Raw genomic sequence first — 19,785 nt, forward strand, 5'->3', positions numbered from 1 at the left:
GGTGCACAGGGTGAGTACCCAATGCAGGGGGGTGCCCATGGGGAGGGGTGCTGCTGAAGTGGGTGCCTGTGAGGGTTTGGGTGGCCACGGGAGCGGATGCCCATGGGTTTGAGTGCCCATGGGAGTGAGTATCCATAGGGGTGGGCGTTCATGGATTTGGGTGCCCACGGGGGTGAGCATCCACAGGGGCGCGTGCACATGGGTTTGGGTGCCTTTGTGTTTGGGTGTTCATGGGTTTGGGTGCCCACAAGCTTGAGCATCCATAGGGGTGGGTGCCCACAAGGGTGAGCATCCCTAGAGATGGGTGCCCATGGGTTTGGGTGCTTATGAGGGTGAGCATCTCTAGGGATGGGTGCCCATGGGTTCAGGTGTTCATGGGTTTGGGTGCCCACGAGGCTGAGCATCCCTAAGGGCGGCCGCCCACGGGCCGGCGTGCCCAGCGATTTGCCCCGTTCCCCGGGCCCGCCGGGCGGGGAGGGCCGGGGCGTCCCGGAGCCGGGGCCGGGGCGGCGCCGCCGGCGGGACCATCCCTTTCCCTCGCCCCGCCGGGGCGGGCCGGGGCCGGGGCCGGGGCCGGGGCCGGGGCCGGGGCCGGGGCCGGGACCAGGACCGTGCCCGTGCCCGTGCCCGGGGCCGCACCGCACCGCACCGTGCGGGCGGCGGGGCGGGGGGGGGGAGGGGGCGGCCCGGGCGGCGGCGGTGCCATGGGGCCGGGGCGCGGGGCGGCGGCGGGCCGGGGTCCGCTGGGGGCCCTGGCGCTGCTGTGGGCGGCGGCCGTGCTCTGCCAGCTGGGCAGCGGCAGCGTCCTCCGCCGCCGCCTCCACGCCGCCGGTTTCCTCCAGCGGCGGCTGAGCGGCGGCGAACGGCGCGACCTGCAGCGGGAAATCCTGGCCGTGCTGGGGCTGCCCGGCCGGCCCCGGCCCCGGCCCCCCGCCGCCGCCCGCGCCCCCGCCGCCGCCGCGCCGCTCTTCATGCTCGACCTCTACCACGCCGTGGCCGGCGAGGAGGAGGCGGAGGAGGAGGAGGAGGAGGCGGCGGTGTCGCGGCCGGTGCTCACCGGGCTCAGCACCCAGAGCCCCCCGCCCGGCAGCGTCGTCAGCCGCGCCGACACCGTCGTCAGCCTCGTCAATATGGGTGAGCGCGGCACCGGGGGGACCGGGGCGTGCGGGGCACCGGGGGGACCGGAGCCTGCGGGGGCACCGGGGCATGAGGCGGCACCGGGAGCACCGGAGCCTGAGGGGGCACCGGCGGGACCGGGGGCACCGGGGCGTGCGGGGGGACTGGGGCGCACCGCGGGGACCGGAGCCTGCAGGGAAACCGGGGCGTGCAGGCAGGATCCAGGCGGCTTTGGCAGGACCGGGGGGACCGGAGCCTGCGGGGGGACCGGGGCATGAAGAGGCACCGGAGGAACCGGAGCCTGCGCGGGCACCGGGGGGACCGGGGTGCACGGAGGGACCGGGGGGAGCTGCGCAGACCGGGTCTCACGGGCAGGACCCGGCGGTCTCGGGAGCCCCGGGCGCGGAGGCGGCGGCCGAGCCCCGCACAGGGCAGCGCATCGCCCCGGGGCACTCGGGGGTGCCGCCCGCAGCCCCGGGGAGGCAGCGGGGAGGCAGCGGGGAGGCACCGGGAGGCACCGGGGAGGCACCGGGAGGCAGCGGGGAGGCACCGGGGAGCAGCGGAGGGCGGGAGGGGGCGCCCGGGGCTGCGGCGGCCGCACCGTCGGGGCTGGGCACGGCGCGGAGCCCCGCTGCCAGCGGCGGGGAGGGGAGCGGAGCTGCTGTACTGACAGCCCCGAGCATCCTCGGGCCCCGGGTGCTTCCTCAGCGGGGCCCTGCCCAGAAAAGCCTCCTTTGCACAGAGCTGAGCTTAACTCCAGCGGGAGAGCGGCCGGGAGGGAGGCAGCGGCCGCGGGGCTGCACCCTGGGTGCTGGGGGAGAGCCGCTGTGGGCCCCGGCAGCCTCGGCACGAAACCCAGCTCCACTTAAAAACGTGGAGACGGAGAGGGGGAAAGTCCCGGAGCGAGGGTGGGCTGAGGGCCGGAGGGCTGGGACCAAGCTGGGTCAACTCGGTGAGCTTCTCCCCCAGTTGCAATGAACTGGGCTGCTTCCCCCGAGCGCCGTCTCCATCGTAAGGCAGCGGAGGGAGGCTGGAGGCCACCGCGGGATGAGGCAGGCTCGTCCTGCTCGAGGGAGCCGCGGCACCCGTCCTGCGCGCCCCGTTTCGGTGGGCAGACGGGAACCGGCGGCGGGGCGCGCGGGCAGGACAGCAGCTCTCGTGTCAGCAGCAGGGTGGACTGAAGTACCCGCGGTGGGACACTGAATCACGGCTCAGAATAAAATCCTCCAGGTTGCTAATGATTGCTGGAATCCCGGCCAGCTGGCTACTGAGCAATGCCGGGCTCCAGCCACCGTCCTATTCCCAGGCGGTTGCACGAGCGGCAGCGAAAGCAGAGCTATTTCCAGCCGGCATCAGCGGGGCCACGAGCACTCGGGGCACGAGGGGTCCCCTCACGAGGGCAGGCACTGGGGTGGCCTGCACCCAGCAGGATGAGCAGACCGGGCAGTCGGATACGGAGCTTTTCTCCTGCCTCCGCTCATTGCTTTAAGGGGCGTTCGGGTGTCCCTGTCCGGGCCAAGCACAAGGCTTTTGGGGAGCATTGGTGCAAAGGCTGGGGGCCAAGGTGCGGGGCAGGGGGGTGTCAGTAAGCCTGGAGCAGTGTCCTGGCCCACGAGCCGCGGATGTGGCTAGTGTCCTGGGCTCGGGGATGCCTCCCCAGAGCAAGGCTGGATTCGGCTGCTGCACTGTGGTGTGCCAAGGGGCACGCGATGGGAAGGTGCCTCACCGTGGCACCCCCAGCGCCCCTTTCCTCCCCTGCACCCCTCCGGGCCCTGCAGGGGTCCCCCCCCAGCCAGTGCTCTGAGCATGGGGAGAGCCCCCGGGAGCCCCGGCAGGGAGGGGACCTGCACCCTTGGGTCCAGGGGTGAGTGAGGGCTGTGGAGGCATCGCCCAAGCCTTCTCCATCCATGCTTACATTCCCTCCGCCACGCGTGGATGTAAAGAGGCCAGGGAGCTCCCTGGGAGGGCCCCTGCTGCACTGGGCGGTGGTCGGGGGGTGCCCACGGGAGCAGGCACCCAGCACCCAGCTCCCGTCTGGAGCCCTTGGGGCTGTGGGGGCTCAGCGGCCCAGGGCAGCCAGGACCGAGGGAGGCAACGCTGGGGCACCAAAGCCCAGCACCTTCAACACTCAGTGCTTTAAAATGGCCGGGTTTGATGACAGCCAGGGTGGGATGGTCGGGGGAGCTGCCCGGGAGGCGTCGGTGCTGGCAGTGGGGTGCTGGCACTGGGGTGCTGGCGCAGGGGTGCTGGCACCGCTCCCCTTCCCGGTGCTCCTGGAACAGCAGGGAGAGTTGGGGAAACACAGTTCCAGCCTTCAATTTGAATGGCTTTGATTTCTGTGGCTTCATCAGCCCCTTCATGTTAATTAAATAAGTTTTTGTGGGAGAAGGCTAGCTTTCATTTGCATGCATAATTTGCTGCGCCATTACCCTGATGGGGCATGCAAATGGGGTAAGTCGTTGCTCCATTGGGCACTTGGACCTCTTTGCTCCCAGCCACCCCACGTAGCCCTGTGTGAGCCGGGCCGGAGCGCGGCTCCCAACGGCACACCTTTTTTTCTGGGAAGGGGAAATGACAAACCTCCCCGGCTCACGAACACGTCCCGGTTTGGGCGGGCAGAGCGCCCTGCCTGCCTGCTGGCCTGGCCAGGCGGCCGGGCCGGGAGCAGCGAGGGCCTCGGGGCGATGGGCGGCCAGCGGGCACCGTCGGTTGGGTTTGGTGATGATGGAGCCACCCATCCCGTCCTGTTCGCTGCCTCTCAGCGTGAGGATGAAACACTTCGTATAAACCTGACCCGTGCTATTTCTGTGCGCTCACTGAAGGAGTCAGGTGGGTTGTATTTTTAAGCCTGGGGTAAGGCTGGGCTTTGAGATTTCTTCTCGGCCAGGGCTGAGCCACCGGCTGTGAGTCACGGTTCCGCGCAGGGTATAATCACGGAGCAGAGAGGTTTGTAACGGGAAGGCGAGGAGGAGGCTGGCAGTGCCGCAGCGTGCCCGAGCCCCCCGCGACCGCCCGGCAGCACCACAACGCGCACGTCCTCCCTTTCCCTCCCCGGGATGTGGCCGGACTCCCCCCGTGGCTCTTTCGGATGAAGCAGTGAGGCAGCTCTGCCCGCGGCTTTCTGGCAAACCCTGGCTTCACCGGATTTGCTTCCCGGGGAGCACTGGGGGAGGAAGGCAGGGCAGCACCTTTGCAAAAAATAGATGCAGTGCCCCGGGCGCTGCAAGGAGCCATTAGCGCGGGGTGGGAGCTCACAGCAACCTCTTTGATTTCGCCAGGGAGCTGGGCTGTGCTGCTCCGCTCCCCGCGCTGGCAGAGCATCGCCCGCTGCCGGCCTCGGCGCCCCAGCGGGTGCTCACCCTCGCCCCCACACAACGAGCACTGAGATCCCACTGCTGCCAGCAGCAGGGTCAGGATTTTTGCACTCCTGACTTCATTTTGCAGCCGTTTGTGCCTCCTCCTCCGGGCATCCGTGCTGGCTCCGCCAGAAAACCCGGCGCAGCCGAGGGACGCACGGCAGATTTTTCCGCCAGCGCGGAATGAGCCCGGGCAGAGGTGTCGGTGCTCTGTACGCACCCGCCGTGCGTGTTTTAAATGGGAAAAGCTTTGTGAATAAAATCCCCTGGGCTCCACCTGCGGCACCGTGCTCTCGGCTGGCCCTGGAGCGGGGGGACGCAAGCGGGGGCCACGGCTGCCTCGCAGCCGGGCTGGGGGTGCCCGGTGCCGAGCCCTGTGTCCTGCGGCTCCCGCTGCTCAGCCTGGGAGGACAGAGCAAGCGCCCGTCAGACAAAGTGGGAGCCTGGCAGAGGCTTGGCTGCATTTCGCAGCACTTGGGATAACTCCTGATTCCCTCCCCGCTTCGGAAAGCCTCCGGAGCTTATTTTTTCCTGCTTGCAAGCGAAGGATAACATCTTCCTTCCATCTCCTTTAAACCTATTTTGGGATTCAGAGCACTTGATGTGGTTGAATATCCTGGCATTTCCTTTTAATTTAGTGTCTGAAATGATCATGGGGACCACTGGGAGCAGCCAGGACCAGTAATTACGACTGATGCGCAGTTTATAGAAACAGAGAAAGTTTACAATAAAAAAGTGCAGCTAAAAATAACCTGGGGAGCAGGCTGAAGGGCGGGCGGCCCCATCGCCCCATCTCTGGGAAGAGACTGGGAAGAGACTGGGAGCTGGGAGACACAGCTGGGCATCCCTTGCCAGGGGTTGCATGGCCCCGCAGCCATTAATATATACATATAATATTTTTTTTGCTGTTTTTTTGGGGTGGTGGGACCGCAGGGCATAGTTGTGGCATTCAGCTTTGGGGAAAGACGCAGCAGCTCGTAGGGGCGAGACAGTAAACGCCGAAGGAGGGGGCAAGGAGAGCAAAGAGCTTGGGTTGGGTTTTTTTAGTGTCTCATCCACAATCCGGATAATCCGCCCACAGATAATTGAGGGTTGGCAGCGCGGCTGAGTCAACCCGCCTCGAATCAAGAGCAGGTTCCCAGGCGCGACGGGCTCCTGGCCGGCCGGGGAGGGCCCGTCGCCCGCACACCCCCAGCACCGGCAGCGTTTTAGCACCCACTTTTCTGCCTGGGCAAGAGGCACCGGGTGCTTTCGGGATGCGACACGCGCTCCCTCACTGCATGGTCATAATTTTGTAGCCGTTTATAATTTTGCCAGAAAACAGGGCTGTATTAAACCTCCCCCAACCTGCTGATCGTCAGCCCGGGTCGCAGTTTGCTAAACGCCACGCAGCCGGTCCCATCCCCGTCGCCCTCCTCTGCCGCGCTCGCCCCGTGTCGGCGCAGGAGAGGATGCTTTGCCCTTGGGGGTTCCCTCCTCTGCTCCACAAAAAGGGGGAGAAAGCAGGGATTCCTCCTCGTCTCTCACCCCAAATACCAGGCAGCTTGCTATTAAGTCCAGCTCATTTCATTCACCAAGGGGCACCGCTAATTGTGGTCTCCTTTAGCAGTTCTCATCCCTGGCCAGGTTCTCCCTCGGCTCCCCTCCCTGCCAGCTCACCCTCCTCTGCCTTCGGCCCCGGCCTCCTCCAGCACCTCCACAGCGCACAGAGGGGAAGATTTCATAGCAAACCTCTGCTTTAGCAAAGGTTTTCACCCTTCTCCGGGGCCAAAAACTCACTCTGGGGTCCTTTTCTGTGTCGCTGGGTCCCTGTGACCTCCTCGGCTCTGCCAGAAACCCCCCCTGCCCGTCCCCGGCTCCACCCGAGCGGCACCGCAGCATCGCTCGACCGAGGAGCGCGGTGATTTCCGAGCCAGTGTTCAGTCTGGTTGGGTCTCGCCTGATGCCAGCGGGCAAAGGGGTGACCCCTGAAATACCCGGGTGACCAAAAATATCCGAGGGGACAGCGCTTTGTACCTGGGTGACCCACCGCAGGACCTGCCGGTCATCAATGGGGAAAAAAACAAACGAGGGGATTCCTCTGGTTGTGTTTTGGGGGGATTTAGGTATTTTCCAAGAGCTGTGAGGCATCGGCGGCCTCAGCAGCATCTTCAGTGGCCCAGGAGCATTAAACCAGCAGCGATGGGTCAGTGGATGAAATGGAAATACAGAAAAGGGCTGGGGGGCCCCGAGGGGCTGCAGCGGGGTCGGGGGGCCCCAGGGTGCGCGGGCCCGATCCGGCGCCCCGCAGCACCCTCCCGCCGGCGGCTGGCAGCCGCCCCGCCGCAGCAGGAAGCGCTCTCCGCAGCCGCCCCGGCCCGCCTGGCCCCGGGCTTTTTTTATAACATAGCTTGTGGTGAGCCCAGTAGCTGGAGGGAATGTAGGGCTTTTTATTTTAAAAAAAAGAAAGAAAAAAAAAATCCATGGATGCATAATTAAAATCTCATCATTCCATTTGGAGACTTGCACCACGCTGCTCCCCCTATACAAACGGGGACGGCCACTTTATGGCGTATTAAATTTGGAATGGTTTTTTCCCCCCCTGGAATCAGTTAAAAATTGCATTTGAAACATGCGTTTTTATTTTATATTTAATTATTTGTTTGTTTTATTTTTAAAAGTAAGCGCCGGGTCAGATTTGTTACATTGCTTTTGTGCCTGAAGCAGGGGGAGCTTTAATCACTTTAATTATGTTCAGTCATGGCAGCCTGGAATATTTTTAAAGAACAATTTGAAGAAAATAATTACATATTAGCGAAACTGTGTGGGGCTGCATTACTGTAAAGAAAGACGGCAGGTTTTTCTTTATGGACTTCATGAAAAAAAAAAAAAGAATCACCAGATTTTTCCCTTCCCAACACGCACTAGATTTCTGCAGAAAGTCGGTATTTTCAGTAAAAAGCGAGGTTTTATTTTTACAGAGCAGAGACCTGATAAATCCCCCCCCCCATCTCCCGTAGGCTGCAAATCTTTCTGGTTTCAGGGGAGAGGGACCCGTGACGCCCGGCGACGGCCCCGCGAGCCCCGGGCTGCCCAGGCTTTGTCCTGCTGCCAGAAAAGCTTGCAAAAACCCCAATTCCTGCCCCGCTGACCCCAAAGCGCAGGGTTTCGGGTGGGGTTTTCACCCTTCCGAGACGCGCAAAGGGCTGCAGCCCCTAAACCACGGGCAGCTTCTCTGTGCACCCACCACAGCCAAGCCTTCGTGCTTTTTATTTTTTTTTTTTTTTAATTAATAATAAAGAAAGAGGGCTGGGAGGCTGGTGGGTTTGCAGCAACATAAAATCGGGGGGATTGTGGAAAAATGGGGGAGTTGCATCAGGATTTGAACTCTCGGGAGGGGAGAGATGGGAATTTGCAGCAGCAGCCGAGAGCTCAGCGGGGCGAGGGGCCCGGAGCCAGCAGGGTTTGTCCCCAAATCGGGGACAAATGGGGTCGGTGGGACTCGGCGGGGGGCTGCAGGCTCTGGTCAGCCCGTCAGGGTGGCCGGCGGCATGGTGAGGGCCCGGCACAGCCCTCCCTGACCCCTTTGCTCCGCAGTCGAGCAGGACCGGGACATCTTCTCGCCGAAGCCGTACTGGAAGGAGTTCAGATTTGACCTGACCCAGGTGCCCACGGGCGAGTCGGTGACGGCCGCCGAGTTTCGCATCTACAAGGCACGGGGTGTCACCCGCCACGCCAACACCACCCTCCATGTCAGCATCTACGAGATCGCCGCTGAGCACTCCAACAGGTGACGGGGACAGAGGCAGGGATGGGGATGAGGACGGGAATGAAGATGGTGGGGTGGGGATGGGGATGGGAATAGAGACGGGGATGGGAATAGAGACAGGGATGGGGATGAGGATGGAGACATGGATGGGGAGGGGGAGGATGGCAATGGAAACAGGGACAGGGATGGGCAGGAGGAGGGAGGCAGGGATGGGGATGAGGATGGAGAGCGGGACGGGGTTGAAGATAGGGATGGGGCCCCTGGTGAGCACCAGCCCCAGCACTTTCCCTTCCCAGCACCACGCAAACGCCGAGGGAAGCAGCACCGCCGTGGCTGGCTGTTCCCACGCTTTCCCACCGGGCAATGTCACACCCCGGCCCTTCCGCCAGGGCCGGGAGGATGCTTTTCCCAGGGCAGCTGCCAGGGTGCCACCATCATGTGCGGCACAGCCGGAGGCACCGACAGCTGCCATCCTGACGCTGCTGTGCCGGGACCTGTATGGACACAGGCACCAAGGACTCATTTCTGTGAATTATCGCTGGTGCCGGTGCCCTTTGGGGACTATTACTCACTTGCTCGGGTTTTTTTCCCCCCATTTCCACAGGGAGTCTGACCTGTTCCTGCTGGATGTCCAGGACCTGCATGCCGGGACCGAGGGCTGGCTGGTATTTGACGTCACGGCCGCCAGCAACCACTGGTTAGTGGATCAGAAATACAACCTGGGGCTGCGACTCTACGTGGAGACGGCTGACGGTAAGCCTGCCCAGCCTCCCCGCAGCATTTGGGGCCAAATCCCCAGGAACCGGAGCCCTCGTCTCCCCTCTTGATGCCGTGGCAGGCAGCGGGGAGGGTTCGTCTGGCTGCAGTTTTAAATTTCCAGCTGTGATGGAGAACAGCGGGCGCCAGAAGTCGGCAGCACTGGAGTTGCAGGCAAGCCCTGATGGCGAAGCCTCCCAAAGGCCTTCATGCTAATGTGGGTCCTGGTGTGGGCTGTAATAACCCCATTAGCGCTTAATGACCTCCTTACCTGGAGGAGCCTTGTGCGTGTGCGCTGGAGGATTAACCCTCTTCTCACCAAGGGGGCAAAGCTGCTCCAAAGGTGCCTTTCGCAGGTGTGCAGGCACACAAAGCATCTCCGCTCCCATGGAGGGAGAAATCGCAGCCGTTGGTGCCCCATCCATCCCCGTCCCTCGCAGCTGAGCTTCCCTCTCCAGAGATGAAAGGGAAAAAAAAAAAAAAAAATCAGTTGCTTGGGTCTCACTTGGTTTTTCTCCTTGAATCGCTCTACGTGACCATCGCGTGGTGGTGGCCGCGCAGGCTGAGGCCGTGCCACCTCTGAGAGCAGCCCATCATACACCCGCCCGGGGGGGGGAAAGCAGAGCAGGAGCTCCTGGAGGGCTCAGGATGCCGAAACCGCAGCTCTCCGCTGCAAATTTCCTTCTGTAGGTTTTTTTCTCCTTGCTTTAACCGACCGAGTGGTGCCGTCCCTGCAGGGCACAGCATCGACCCGGGCTCGGCGGGGCTGCTGGGGCGCCGGGGGCCCCGCTCCAAGCAGCCCTTCATGGTGACGTTTTTCCGGGCGAGCCCCAGCCCCGCACGCGTTACGCGGGCGGCCAAGCCCCCGAGGAGGCGGCAGCCCAAGAAAACCAACGACCTCCCACATCCAAACAAGCTGCCGGGAATTTTTGGTAAGAACCCATGGGGTAAGAAGCGACCCTTGTCAAAAAAAATGGGCTCTGCTGTTGCCATGATCAAGGGATCCATTTTAGTACCTTGTCTTGCAAGGAATCCCGATTTTGGCCCAGAAACGCAGCCCGGGGAGCAGAGCGAAGAGCTCTGGGTTTTTAGGATTGGGGTTGTTTGCAGCTCGGGAGGTGCGGTGGGGCTGGGGCTGGCGCCGTCGAGGGGACAGGGTTTGGGGGGGTTTGGGGGGGTACCTGAATATTGGACTTTTTGCATCATTGCCCTTGGTTTGCATCATTGCCCCCACGCATCACCCCGGGAGGGTGTCACGGCCCCGGGAGGGTGTCACGGCCCCAGGAAGCCACTCAGGCGGGGGGGAGCGAGAAGCCCCAGCTCTCCCGAGCCCATTTAGCTTGGGAAACCCTCAAAGCCAACTCCGCCATGAGCAGAGCTGGGGTTTAGCCCTTCCCAGGCTGAGTCCCCTCATCCCAATGTTGGAGCAAGAAATTTCAGGCTGATCTAAAGCTGCTTTGCAGCTTCACGGAGGACTAACGCTGGACTAACCGCAGTTCTGTTCAATCCCACCCTTGAGCGGGGATGGCTGCGGGGGGGGGGGTGGTCGGGATGCTGGCACCACGGGGCAGATGCTGACTGTCCCCTTCTCCCGCAGACGATGTCCACGCCGCGGACGGGCGGCAGGTCTGCCGGCGCCACGAGCTCTACGTCAGCTTTCAGGACCTCGGCTGGCTGGTACTTGTCTACCGGGAGAATTAAATGCAAAAAACTCCATCGTCCTCCCCCTGGGGCTCCCTCTCAGCCCGGCTTCTCCTGCCCATGAAGCAATATCTGCACCGTGCGAGCAGTGCAGGGCAGCCGGGAGCTGCCACAGCCCCATGCCGGGAGCTGGGAAGGCAAACATGAACTGCCACAACCCCAAACCCCACTGGTGACCCCGAACAACTCATAGCTCAGTCCGAAAAATCAAAATAAACCCTTGCTGTTGGCACAGCCACCCAGGGAGGAGCCGGCTGGGTTGTTTTTGCAGGTGGGGAATGGATGAAGGGGTGCAGGAAGGGTGAAGCCCACAAGCGTAACCGGTGCAACCCCTTATTTTGCAGGACTGGGTGATCGCCCCGCAGGGGTACTCAGCCTACTACTGCGAGGGGGAGTGCGCCTTCCCCCTGGACTCCTGCATGAACGCCACCAACCACGCCATCCTGCAGTCCCTGGTCAGTGCAACCGCAAGGGCAGCGCCGGGGGGATGCTGGGGGCCCTGGGGGAGCGCTCGGAGCCCGGCGGGTCCCGACGGAGAGCTGGATTTGGGGCTGGGTACGCCTGGGCTTGGGAGCGTTTAGGTCGGAGGGTGCAGTTTAGCTCCAGCTCCCACAAAAGCGTGGGTGGGCGCATGCACATCCGGATGGGTGCTTCCCCGTCAGCTGGTGGGCAAGGGCATCGCGTCGCCTGTGCATCCTCCTCGCCAGCCGTGCATGAGGGTTTCGTCCGCGGTCCCACGAAGCACCGCCGTGGCTCAGTGCCCAAGCGTTGCACTCAGCATATTCGAAGCAGGGAGGCTTTAATGCCCCGTTTTTCCCAAACCCACCCTGCATCCCAGCCGGTGCTTTAATTTCTGGAATTTCCTGCCCTGTGAGTGTTTGATTTCCCAATGGCAGAGTCACACTGGCTCCGGTGATCGCGGTTAATTACAGGGAACACCGAGCCCTCGCTGGAGCCTTTGAAGGTGTTGCCTGGCGGGGTTTAATTTTTGCATTGACAAAGCTGCTAGAGGCCCCGTCCGGGGCTGAGCACGATGCTGGCAGCGGTGGGGAGGGGTCCCCTTCCCCCCTACGCCCACCCGTCACCCCTGAACCCAACGCTCTTCCCAAACCGGAGCCGTTTGGGCAGGATGTGAATCACCTGGCGCCTGGATCCGGCTCTTCTGGGAAGCACCGGGGCAAATGCGGCCGCGGAGCCATGCCAGCCCCGGCCGGTGCTGCAAATAGCAGGGTTTGACAGCAAAAACACCAGACTTCCGAAGTAGGAGAGCTCGGCTGCCCCTGCAATAAATTAATCGCACATGTCGGGTAAAGCTGGCGAGGGCTGCGTGCGTCCAGCAGCCTGCGAACCTCCCAGCTTACATTTTACGGCGAATTGCTGGGATAATGCGTGTCCTGAGCAGGGGGTGGAGGAGCCGAAGGAGAGTTGTGCTCAGAAAGGCGTTGTGTACTTAAGATTTGAGTGCAGTGTGTTAAATTTGGGGCAGAACTGAGCCCTGACGGAGAATCTCTATTGCCACAGCATCCCGCACCCCCACCCACACAGGAGCGAGCCTTGCACTGCCCTATTTTTTTTTTTAGCCATTTGCCTATTTACAGTGAGAAAAGGGCCCAGAAATCCCAAATTAACGAAGGGGCTGCCTGGCCCACGCAGTGCCACGAGCCCCGATCCAATATAAACTCCAGCAAGGACTGCCCAGAGTTTAGAATAAATATTTTTGCAAAAAGCTGGAAATAATCTCCCCATTCACCCAGGCTTTTTGCAGTTAAGAGCTGGTTTGATGCTTTTTCTTCTGCCCGGAGCCGCGTTCGCCGGCGCTGATGGGCTCCATCCATCCCCCAGGTCCACCTGATGAAGCCCGAGGCCGTGCCCAAGGCGTGCTGTGCCCCCACCAAGCTCAGCGCCACCTCCGTCCTCTACTACGACAGCAACAACAACGTCATCCTCAAGAAGCACCGCAACATGGTGGTGAAATCCTGCGGCTGCCACTGAGGGCCGGGTCCCACCCCGGCCGCGCCAGAGCCACGCGACGCTGGGTTTCTGCTGCGCGTGCGGACGAGGAGCTTCGTGGGCTGCATCACAGCAAAGTCCATTAAAAACAATACATAATAAAAAGAAATCCCTCCCACCCCTTCCTGGAAGTGGATGTAAATAATATAAAACTTTTATTCTCTTACTACGCTTAACGGGACCCATACGTATATATACATATCTATACAGGAAAGAGGATTGGTGGCTGGTTACGCGGCCGTTTTGTTCGTGGCCGTGGTGTTTCCCCCCGCGCTGGCGGCTCGCAGGCTGCTGCGGTCTCTGGTGGTCGCAGAGGCGCTTCGGGCTGCGGGGCAAGCGGGGCAAGGCAGGCGGCACCCGCGCCGCTCTGGGACGGAGCTGTTTCTAGCCCTGTACGTCTCACTCACCTCTAACCAACGCTTTTAATTCCCTTAATGAAAACACCGTCAGCCAATTAAGTAGCTGGCTGACTAACCCGCTCCTGTTTACTTAAAGTTCACGAAACTCAGCCAGTTGGAAAAAAAATAAAATATCCGTATTGAGCTATGACACTGTTATAAAATAAACGCCTAGTTTGGAAAGTAAACACGTAGTTTCTCTTGCTGTTTGTTTTTTAATAAATGTCACAGCACAGCAGCGCTCTGTTCGGCAGACGGGATTTCGCAATGAAAAAAAATACCCTGGATTGGCTAAAATTGGACCTGTTTGCTTGAAAATAAGCCCCGCCAAAGCGTTGTGATGTGAGGTTTAGGTCAGGTTTAGGTGTCTCCCCGGCCGGGAGAGCGGCGGCGCTCACCGGTGGGTGTTTCCCGTGGGCTCACAGCACCGGGCAGCTTCCCCGTGCTATTTGCACAATTAAGTTATTTATTTGCTCTGATTTTAAAAGGGAAGGGCCTGGCTCGTTCCTCGGCTTGGGCACCCCGGGAGCCCTGCGTCACTGAACAAATAACGAACCTGGCTTAGCCAAATGCAAAGAAAAAAATCCTAATAAACCCACCCAAATAAGACAGATCTGCCAATGCCCCGCTTCCCGAAAAAAGGTCTCTCCTCTTTGGAAAGATTTCCTCTGCCGCCCGATTCTCCATGAAACCCAGCTCAGGCTGAGACGGCGGCTCCGTGCAATGCGGTGCCTTCTGCAGGGCAGAGAGCCCCGGGCTTCCATCGGCTCCCTCCGTCAGGCCAGGGCCCCCCCTGCTCCAGGGGTCGCTGACGATTTCTGCATGGTTTGTCTTCAAAAATTTGAGATTTAAACACCAAAAAGAAAGGAGCAAGGAAGGGAAATGCTGGGCTGGTTCATCCGTTTGTCGGGTATCACCTCTGAGTGCCCATCTCTCGCCTTGTCCCAGCTGTAGGGCAACGCACGACCCCCAAGCAGTGTGGAAAACCAGCAAGTGAATAAAAGCAACCCAGTGTTTATTACGGAAAAGCAACAGCCCTGATCTGTGAGCGGCCGGACTGGTGAAACCACAAATCCCCAATCACACAAGCTTTTAAAAGCCTCCCCTAAGCCCCAGCCCCGCACACCTGACCCTCATCGCCGCCCGGCAGCCCCATCCCTCCTGCGAACGCCTGCGCAAGCTCAGAACCGCACAGCCCTTCCTCCCCGCGCCCGTTCCCAGAAGCACCCAGTGCCGTCATTTCATAGGAAACCCCAAATCAATCACTTTCCAACGACGCGGTTCCCTTTATGGTGCACGGCCAGAGCTACCCACTGATGGGAACCATAAATGTACGTGGCTATCCCGCTCTGCAAACCAGAGTCTGGAAATTAAACCCCTTCCTACAGCCTCATCACTTCTTTTTTTGTTCTCTGTCACCCAAGGAGCTGCTTCGTTTCCTGGTACTCCTTGTCCAGACCTTGTTCTCCCACTTCAACACCCCAGGAACTGCCCTCCCTCTCGGATGGAGATGGAGTTGGAGCAGGCTCGCTTCCCCGCAGGACGGCCGCCAGCCAGGGGCCTGCCTCCCTCTGCTGATGGGAAATGAGACTACAGAGCCAGGGACATGCCAAAAACACCTCCACGAGACCCTGCTGCGGAAAAAGCATGAGATTCGGCTCTGCTCTTCCTGCCCCGGCGCGGGTAGCTTCCCCTGGAGCCAGGATTTAGGCATCAGATTTGAGAAGATGAGGGCAAACGCAAAAAAAAGCACCTTTGCTCAAAAGCAAAGACCGTCTTCACCCGGTGAGAACTCAACAGCCAGGGGTAGGTCCTCAGTATTTTTAAAACTAGGTTTTATTTCTACCTAATATAAAGTCTTGCCGGAACACAGCAGCAGAACCGGCCCTGCCCCGCTCGGGGCAGCGCAGGGCGGCGCAGGCTGAAGCGATTTCTCCTCGGGTGGGTCGGCCCCCCGCAGCGCTGTCCGCAGGCACGTTCACACCAAGCTTGGCGGGGGAATTTCGACAGAAGCCGCGGGAGCTGGGCGCTGCTGGGGCGTCGCGGGGCTGTCCCACCCCAGCCGGCTCCCCGGGCCCTCCTGGCCAGGCTCACCCCAGCCGGCTCCCTCCAAGAGCCGAGCTCACGGGCACTCCCCGCAGTCCGAGATGATCACCTTCTGCTTCGGTTTCCCATCCTTGGTGCCCTGAGCCTTTGAGAAAAGGGCAGCAGGAATTAAAGGCACGAAGTCGAAGGGCAGGAAGGTCGGCTCTGCCCTGACCGTCCTGCTGCCAGCACCTACCTCGATCTGCCGCACCACGTCCATGCCCTCCGTCACCTCCCCGAACACCACGTGCTTCCCGTCCAGCCAGTCTGTTTTATCGCAAGTGATGAAAAACTGGGAGCCGTTGGTGTTTGGACCAGAGTTTGCCATCGATAACAGCCCTGTGACCAAAAAGTGCAGTGTTATGGCTGGGGAGGGAGCAATGAGCTCCACACTGAGCCGCTACTTCAACCCAAACCCATTCCCACGCCCTGCAAAACGCTGCCAGTTTTAGGAGAGCCTCTGAATATGAAACTCCACAGAAACTACTGGAAACCAGTTACATTGAGAGAGAAACACTTGCAAGCATGAAAGATGGAAAGTGGTGGAGACTGCTCATCTATTTTTAGTTGCAGTAACAGAAAAGCTGTTTGTATGGAGATAAACCTGCTTGCTTTTTGCTGCTTTTCGTAGTCACACTGCAACATTCCTCCTCTAAAATCAAAGCGGAAAGCAGCTTTGAAACTCTTTCTCCGCTGTGTAATACTGGACACTAACAGCGCGTGGATGGAGAGCAAACAATGCGTTTCTGCTTGCTGAATGCCGGCGATACACGACAGCCTGACCGCAGCAGAAGCATTCGGCCAGTGTAGATTATAATTCAGGGCTGCTACTATCAACACGGTCTAGGTCAAAACAGCCAAGCGTGGCCCCTAGATGATGTTAAGCCATTTTGCTCTCCAGCCCCTGCCTGGGGAGACGGCCCTACCTGGTCCCGTGTGTTTGAGAATGAAGTTTTCATCATCAAACTTCTTCCCGTAGATGGATTTGCCGCCGGTGCCGTTGTGGTTGGTGAAGTCGCCGGCCTGGCACATGAACTGGGGGATGATGCGGTGGAAGCTGCTCCCTTTGAAGCCGAAGCCTTTCTCGTGGGTGCAGAGGCAGCGGAAATTCTCTGTTTGGGGGCAAGGCGGAGAGAGGTGAGAGCTGCATCGCAGCTGGAAGCCACCACGCTGGGGAGGCTGACCCTCTCCTCACCTACGGTCATGGGCACCACATCTGAGCGCAGGAGGATCTGCAGCCGCCCCGCGGGTTTGTTTCCGATCTTGATGTCCATGTAAACCTGAGGGTTGACCCGGGATTTCTTGGCAGGAGGCTCGCCCTGGGCAGGAAAAGAAAAAAACCAAGCTGAGATGACATTCCTCTGCTCTGCCACCACAGACGGCTGGCCCCACGCTCTCAGTCTTTGGGACAGCAAGGATACAGATGGTTCCGGTTGTTTTTCCTACCTCCTGCACCTCTGGTTTGGGGGCCTCTGCTCCTGTCTCCTCTGTGTTCTCCTCCAGAGTCTTCCCCGAAAACTTCTTCAGCCAGTCATCGTCTGACCAAACTGCGATGGCAAAAGGGAGGGTTAGAGCACAGGAACCGAACCAAAGAGCCAGGCGTGAGCACGCAGCGGCTGCACGGGTCAGGGTGCAGCATGGTGCTGGCGGCAGGATGGCAGCCGAAGCGTGGGAGCACTCGGCTGGCAGCAGCCTACCCCAAAAGACAGAGTGTGCGGGGGAAATAATGGACAAAGTCATCCCTTCCTCCTCCACACATCACCAGGCAGGGCAAGCTCTGTTCCCTGCAACGACCCCCATGCAGAGCAATTGCTCGGGACGACCTTGGCCCCATCCACTTTTACAGATGTGGCCAGACATGTGGGTAATTCTGCCTGCCACGTGTGTGCGTGCTGTGCCCTCTGTCAGAGGGCACAAAGGCAAAGGTAAGTGCAGCCAGGAGTATTTCCATCCAAGGAACTGGGAGATATTTTTGGTTACTAGGTTATTTGGTTATCAGGATGCTGCTCAGATCCCCAAGATCCCAAATGTGAGGCAGAGTGCAGGTCTCTGCCTCAGGGTCTGGGGAACCAGAGAGAAAGGCTGATGCACAAAGCTCTGAACATCCACGGGGATGCTCTCCCCTCCCGGGCACCGACTCACCAGGCCTGGATGATCCCTCCTTAATTCGCATTGGTTTGGCCAAGTTCACACGAATTGTCCTGCCAAAGAGCTCAGACTCATTCTGCAGAGGAAAAAAAGCAGAACAAAGCCCACCAAAAGGTAAAAAAAATCACCGTGCCCCCCAAATCCCTGCAGAGGTCAGAGGAAAACAGAGCCGACGCCACACAGGGCCTCGCTCTGTGCTACCGGGAAGACGGCAAAGCCACGCGTCTCCGCAGGCCAGTGGGAACAGGGTCCGTACCATGTTGTCAATAGCTGCCGCTGCATCCTGCCAAAATGTGAAAGAAAATCATTATCATTTCTTCTCTCTCTACCTTTAAAAACAAGGCTCAGCATACATATCCCCCAGCATTTCATTGCAATAAAGATGGCCAAAGGACTCTTTTCCTAAACCTCATCTACCCCAGGGCTGTAAGAACTGATGGATCTTGCAAGAGCCGTATCCAAACCAGCACCTGGGGTTCACCTTCCCACAACCAACCCAGTAAACCCATTTTACGTATGGTGCTTCATCGCTTACACCAGTATTTGAGCAAGGAGGAGAGATCCCGTGTATAAAGCCCAGGACGGATTGTAAGATGGCAAATATACGACTGCCCACGAAGCCAAGAAACCCGCTGCTGCTGAGCTCCCGGGACAGCAGGAGAGCCGTTCGGGCCGGCGGCGGCCGTGCTTCAGCCCCAAAGAAAATGGGAAAAGCGGGAATTTGGAAAGGCAGAACGGCAGCTCCTCCTGCTTGAGGGCAATCCGAGGCTGTGGCTGGTGACCCCCGCCTGCTTCCATCACCTGCGGGGAACCCACAACCCAACGGGAAGAGGATCCAGCCCAGAAACACCGGGGGAGGAAGAGGAGGGCCCGAGTATTTGCCCCTTTCTCACCTCCGCCAGCTCAAATTCAATGAAGGCGAATCCCCGGTGCTTTTCTGGAGAGAGAAGCAAGCGGTCACGGGCAGCGAAGCCACACCGGGCCCAGGGCCACCGGGCCCCGTCCCCCCGGCAGAGCCCCGCGGCCGGGCCCCTCCACGCACCGGTCTCGTAGTCCAGCGGGATCTGGATGTCGGTGATGTCCCCGAAGGGGATGAAGGCGGCGTGCAGCACCTTCTCGTCCACCTCCTCCGCCAGCCCGCCTGCGGGGCGGACAGCGGTCACCGCCTGCGGAGCCCGGCCCCGCCGGGGGCAGCCCCCGGCCCCGCCACTCACCCACGTACAGCACCCGCTTGGTGGCCGCCATTTTCCCCGCGGCCCGGCCCGCCCCGGAACCGCGCCCGCCCTTCCGCGGGGGGAGCCGGCGGGGGGGGGGGGGAAGCCGTTCCCATCTCAGGTTTTTGAAGATAAACCGTGCAGAAATCGTCAGCGACCCCCGGAGCAGGGAGAGCCCTGGCCTGACGGAGGGAGCCGATGGAAGCCCGGGGCTCTCCGCCTGCAGAAGGCACCGCGTCCCACAGAGCCGCCATCGCATCCCGAGCTGGGTTTCACGGGGAATCGGGCGGCAGAGGAAATCTTTCCAAAGGGGAGAGACCTTTTTTCGGGAAGCGGGGCATTGGCAGACAGCAGATCTGTCTTATTTGGGTGGGTTTATTGGGATTTTTGTCTTTGCATTTGGCTAAGCGTCGTGGTTTAACCCCAGCCAGCAACTCAGCCCCAGGCAGCCGCCCGCTCGCTGCCCCGCGGTGGGATGGGGGAGAGCATCGGAAGGGTGAAAGTGAGAAAACTCATGGGTTGAGATAAAGACAGTTTAATGGGTAAAGCAAAAGCCGCGCGTGCAAGCAAAGCAAAGCAAGGAATTCATTCCCTCCTTCCCATCGGCAGGCAGGGGTTCAGCCGTCCTCAGGAAAGCAGGGCTCCATCATGCGTAGCGGTTACTGGGGAAGACAAACGCCATCACACCCAATGTCCCCCCCCTTTCCTTCTTCTTCCCCCAGCTTATATACTGAGCATGACGCCATATGGTATGGAATAGCCCTTGGGCCAGTCTGGGTCACTGTCCTAGCCGTGCTCCCTCCCAGCTTCTTACGCCCCTGGCAGAGCACGAGAAGCTGAAGAGTCCCTGACTGGTGTGAACTCTGCTCAGCAAGAACCAAAACATCAGTGTGTTATCAACATTATTCTCATCCTAAATCCAAAACACAGCGCTCTACCAGCTACTAAGAAGAAAACTAACTCTATCCCGGCTGAAACCAGGACACTAAGCCAGGTTGGTTATCTGTTCAGTGACGCAGGGCTCCCCGGGTGCCCGAGCCGAGGAACGAGCCAGGCTCTTCCCTTTTAAAATCAGAGCAAATCACCACCGTGTTCAAGGGGGATTCTTGCTTGTTTTACGAGGAAAACAGGACGGACACCATGGTACTTACAGCCAGAGACGGCAGGAGCCCTTTCTGCTCTCCGGGGACGCTCCGTCCACCCGCTCCTGGGGTTTTTCAAACACAAACAAAGCCTCAGTTCCACTACGGAGC

The 19,785-nt window shown here is 60.1% G+C and overlaps 2 protein-coding genes across 2 annotated transcripts; one reads left to right on the forward strand and one right to left on the reverse strand.

Annotated features, from left to right (window-relative positions):
* Positions 1-704: 704 nt before the first annotated feature.
* Positions 705-13,254, forward strand: LOC104017868 (bone morphogenetic protein 8A). Its single transcript, XM_087760728.1, has 7 exons — positions 705-1,134; positions 8,049-8,241; positions 8,825-8,973; positions 9,714-9,908; positions 10,574-10,653; positions 11,022-11,132; positions 12,520-13,254. The coding sequence occupies exons 1-7, from the start codon at positions 705-707 to the stop codon at positions 12,667-12,669; spliced, it is 1,308 nt and encodes a 435-aa protein (XP_087616854.1). The 3' UTR covers positions 12,670-13,254.
* Positions 13,255-14,903: 1,649 nt separating this feature from the next.
* On the reverse strand, positions 14,904-18,614 carry PPIE (peptidylprolyl isomerase E). The gene is made up of 10 exons (XM_009470943.2): positions 18,533-18,614; positions 18,361-18,459; positions 18,212-18,255; positions 17,575-17,601; positions 17,313-17,394; positions 16,617-16,717; positions 16,366-16,489; positions 16,097-16,282; positions 15,367-15,509; positions 14,904-15,276 (listed from the first exon to the last, which is right to left on the reverse strand). Exons 1-10 carry the CDS (start codon positions 18,561-18,563, stop codon positions 15,208-15,210), a joined length of 906 nt encoding a protein of 301 aa, XP_009469218.2. The 5' UTR covers positions 18,564-18,614; the 3' UTR covers positions 14,904-15,207.
* Positions 18,615-19,785: the final 1,171 nt, after the last annotated feature.

This window comes from Nipponia nippon, unplaced genomic scaffold (genome assembly GCF_047370975.1).
Source record: "Nipponia nippon isolate SJK-2023a ecotype South Korea unplaced genomic scaffold, ASM4737097v1 scaffold_23, whole genome shotgun sequence".
NCBI lineage: Eukaryota > Metazoa > Chordata > Aves > Pelecaniformes > Threskiornithidae > Nipponia > Nipponia nippon.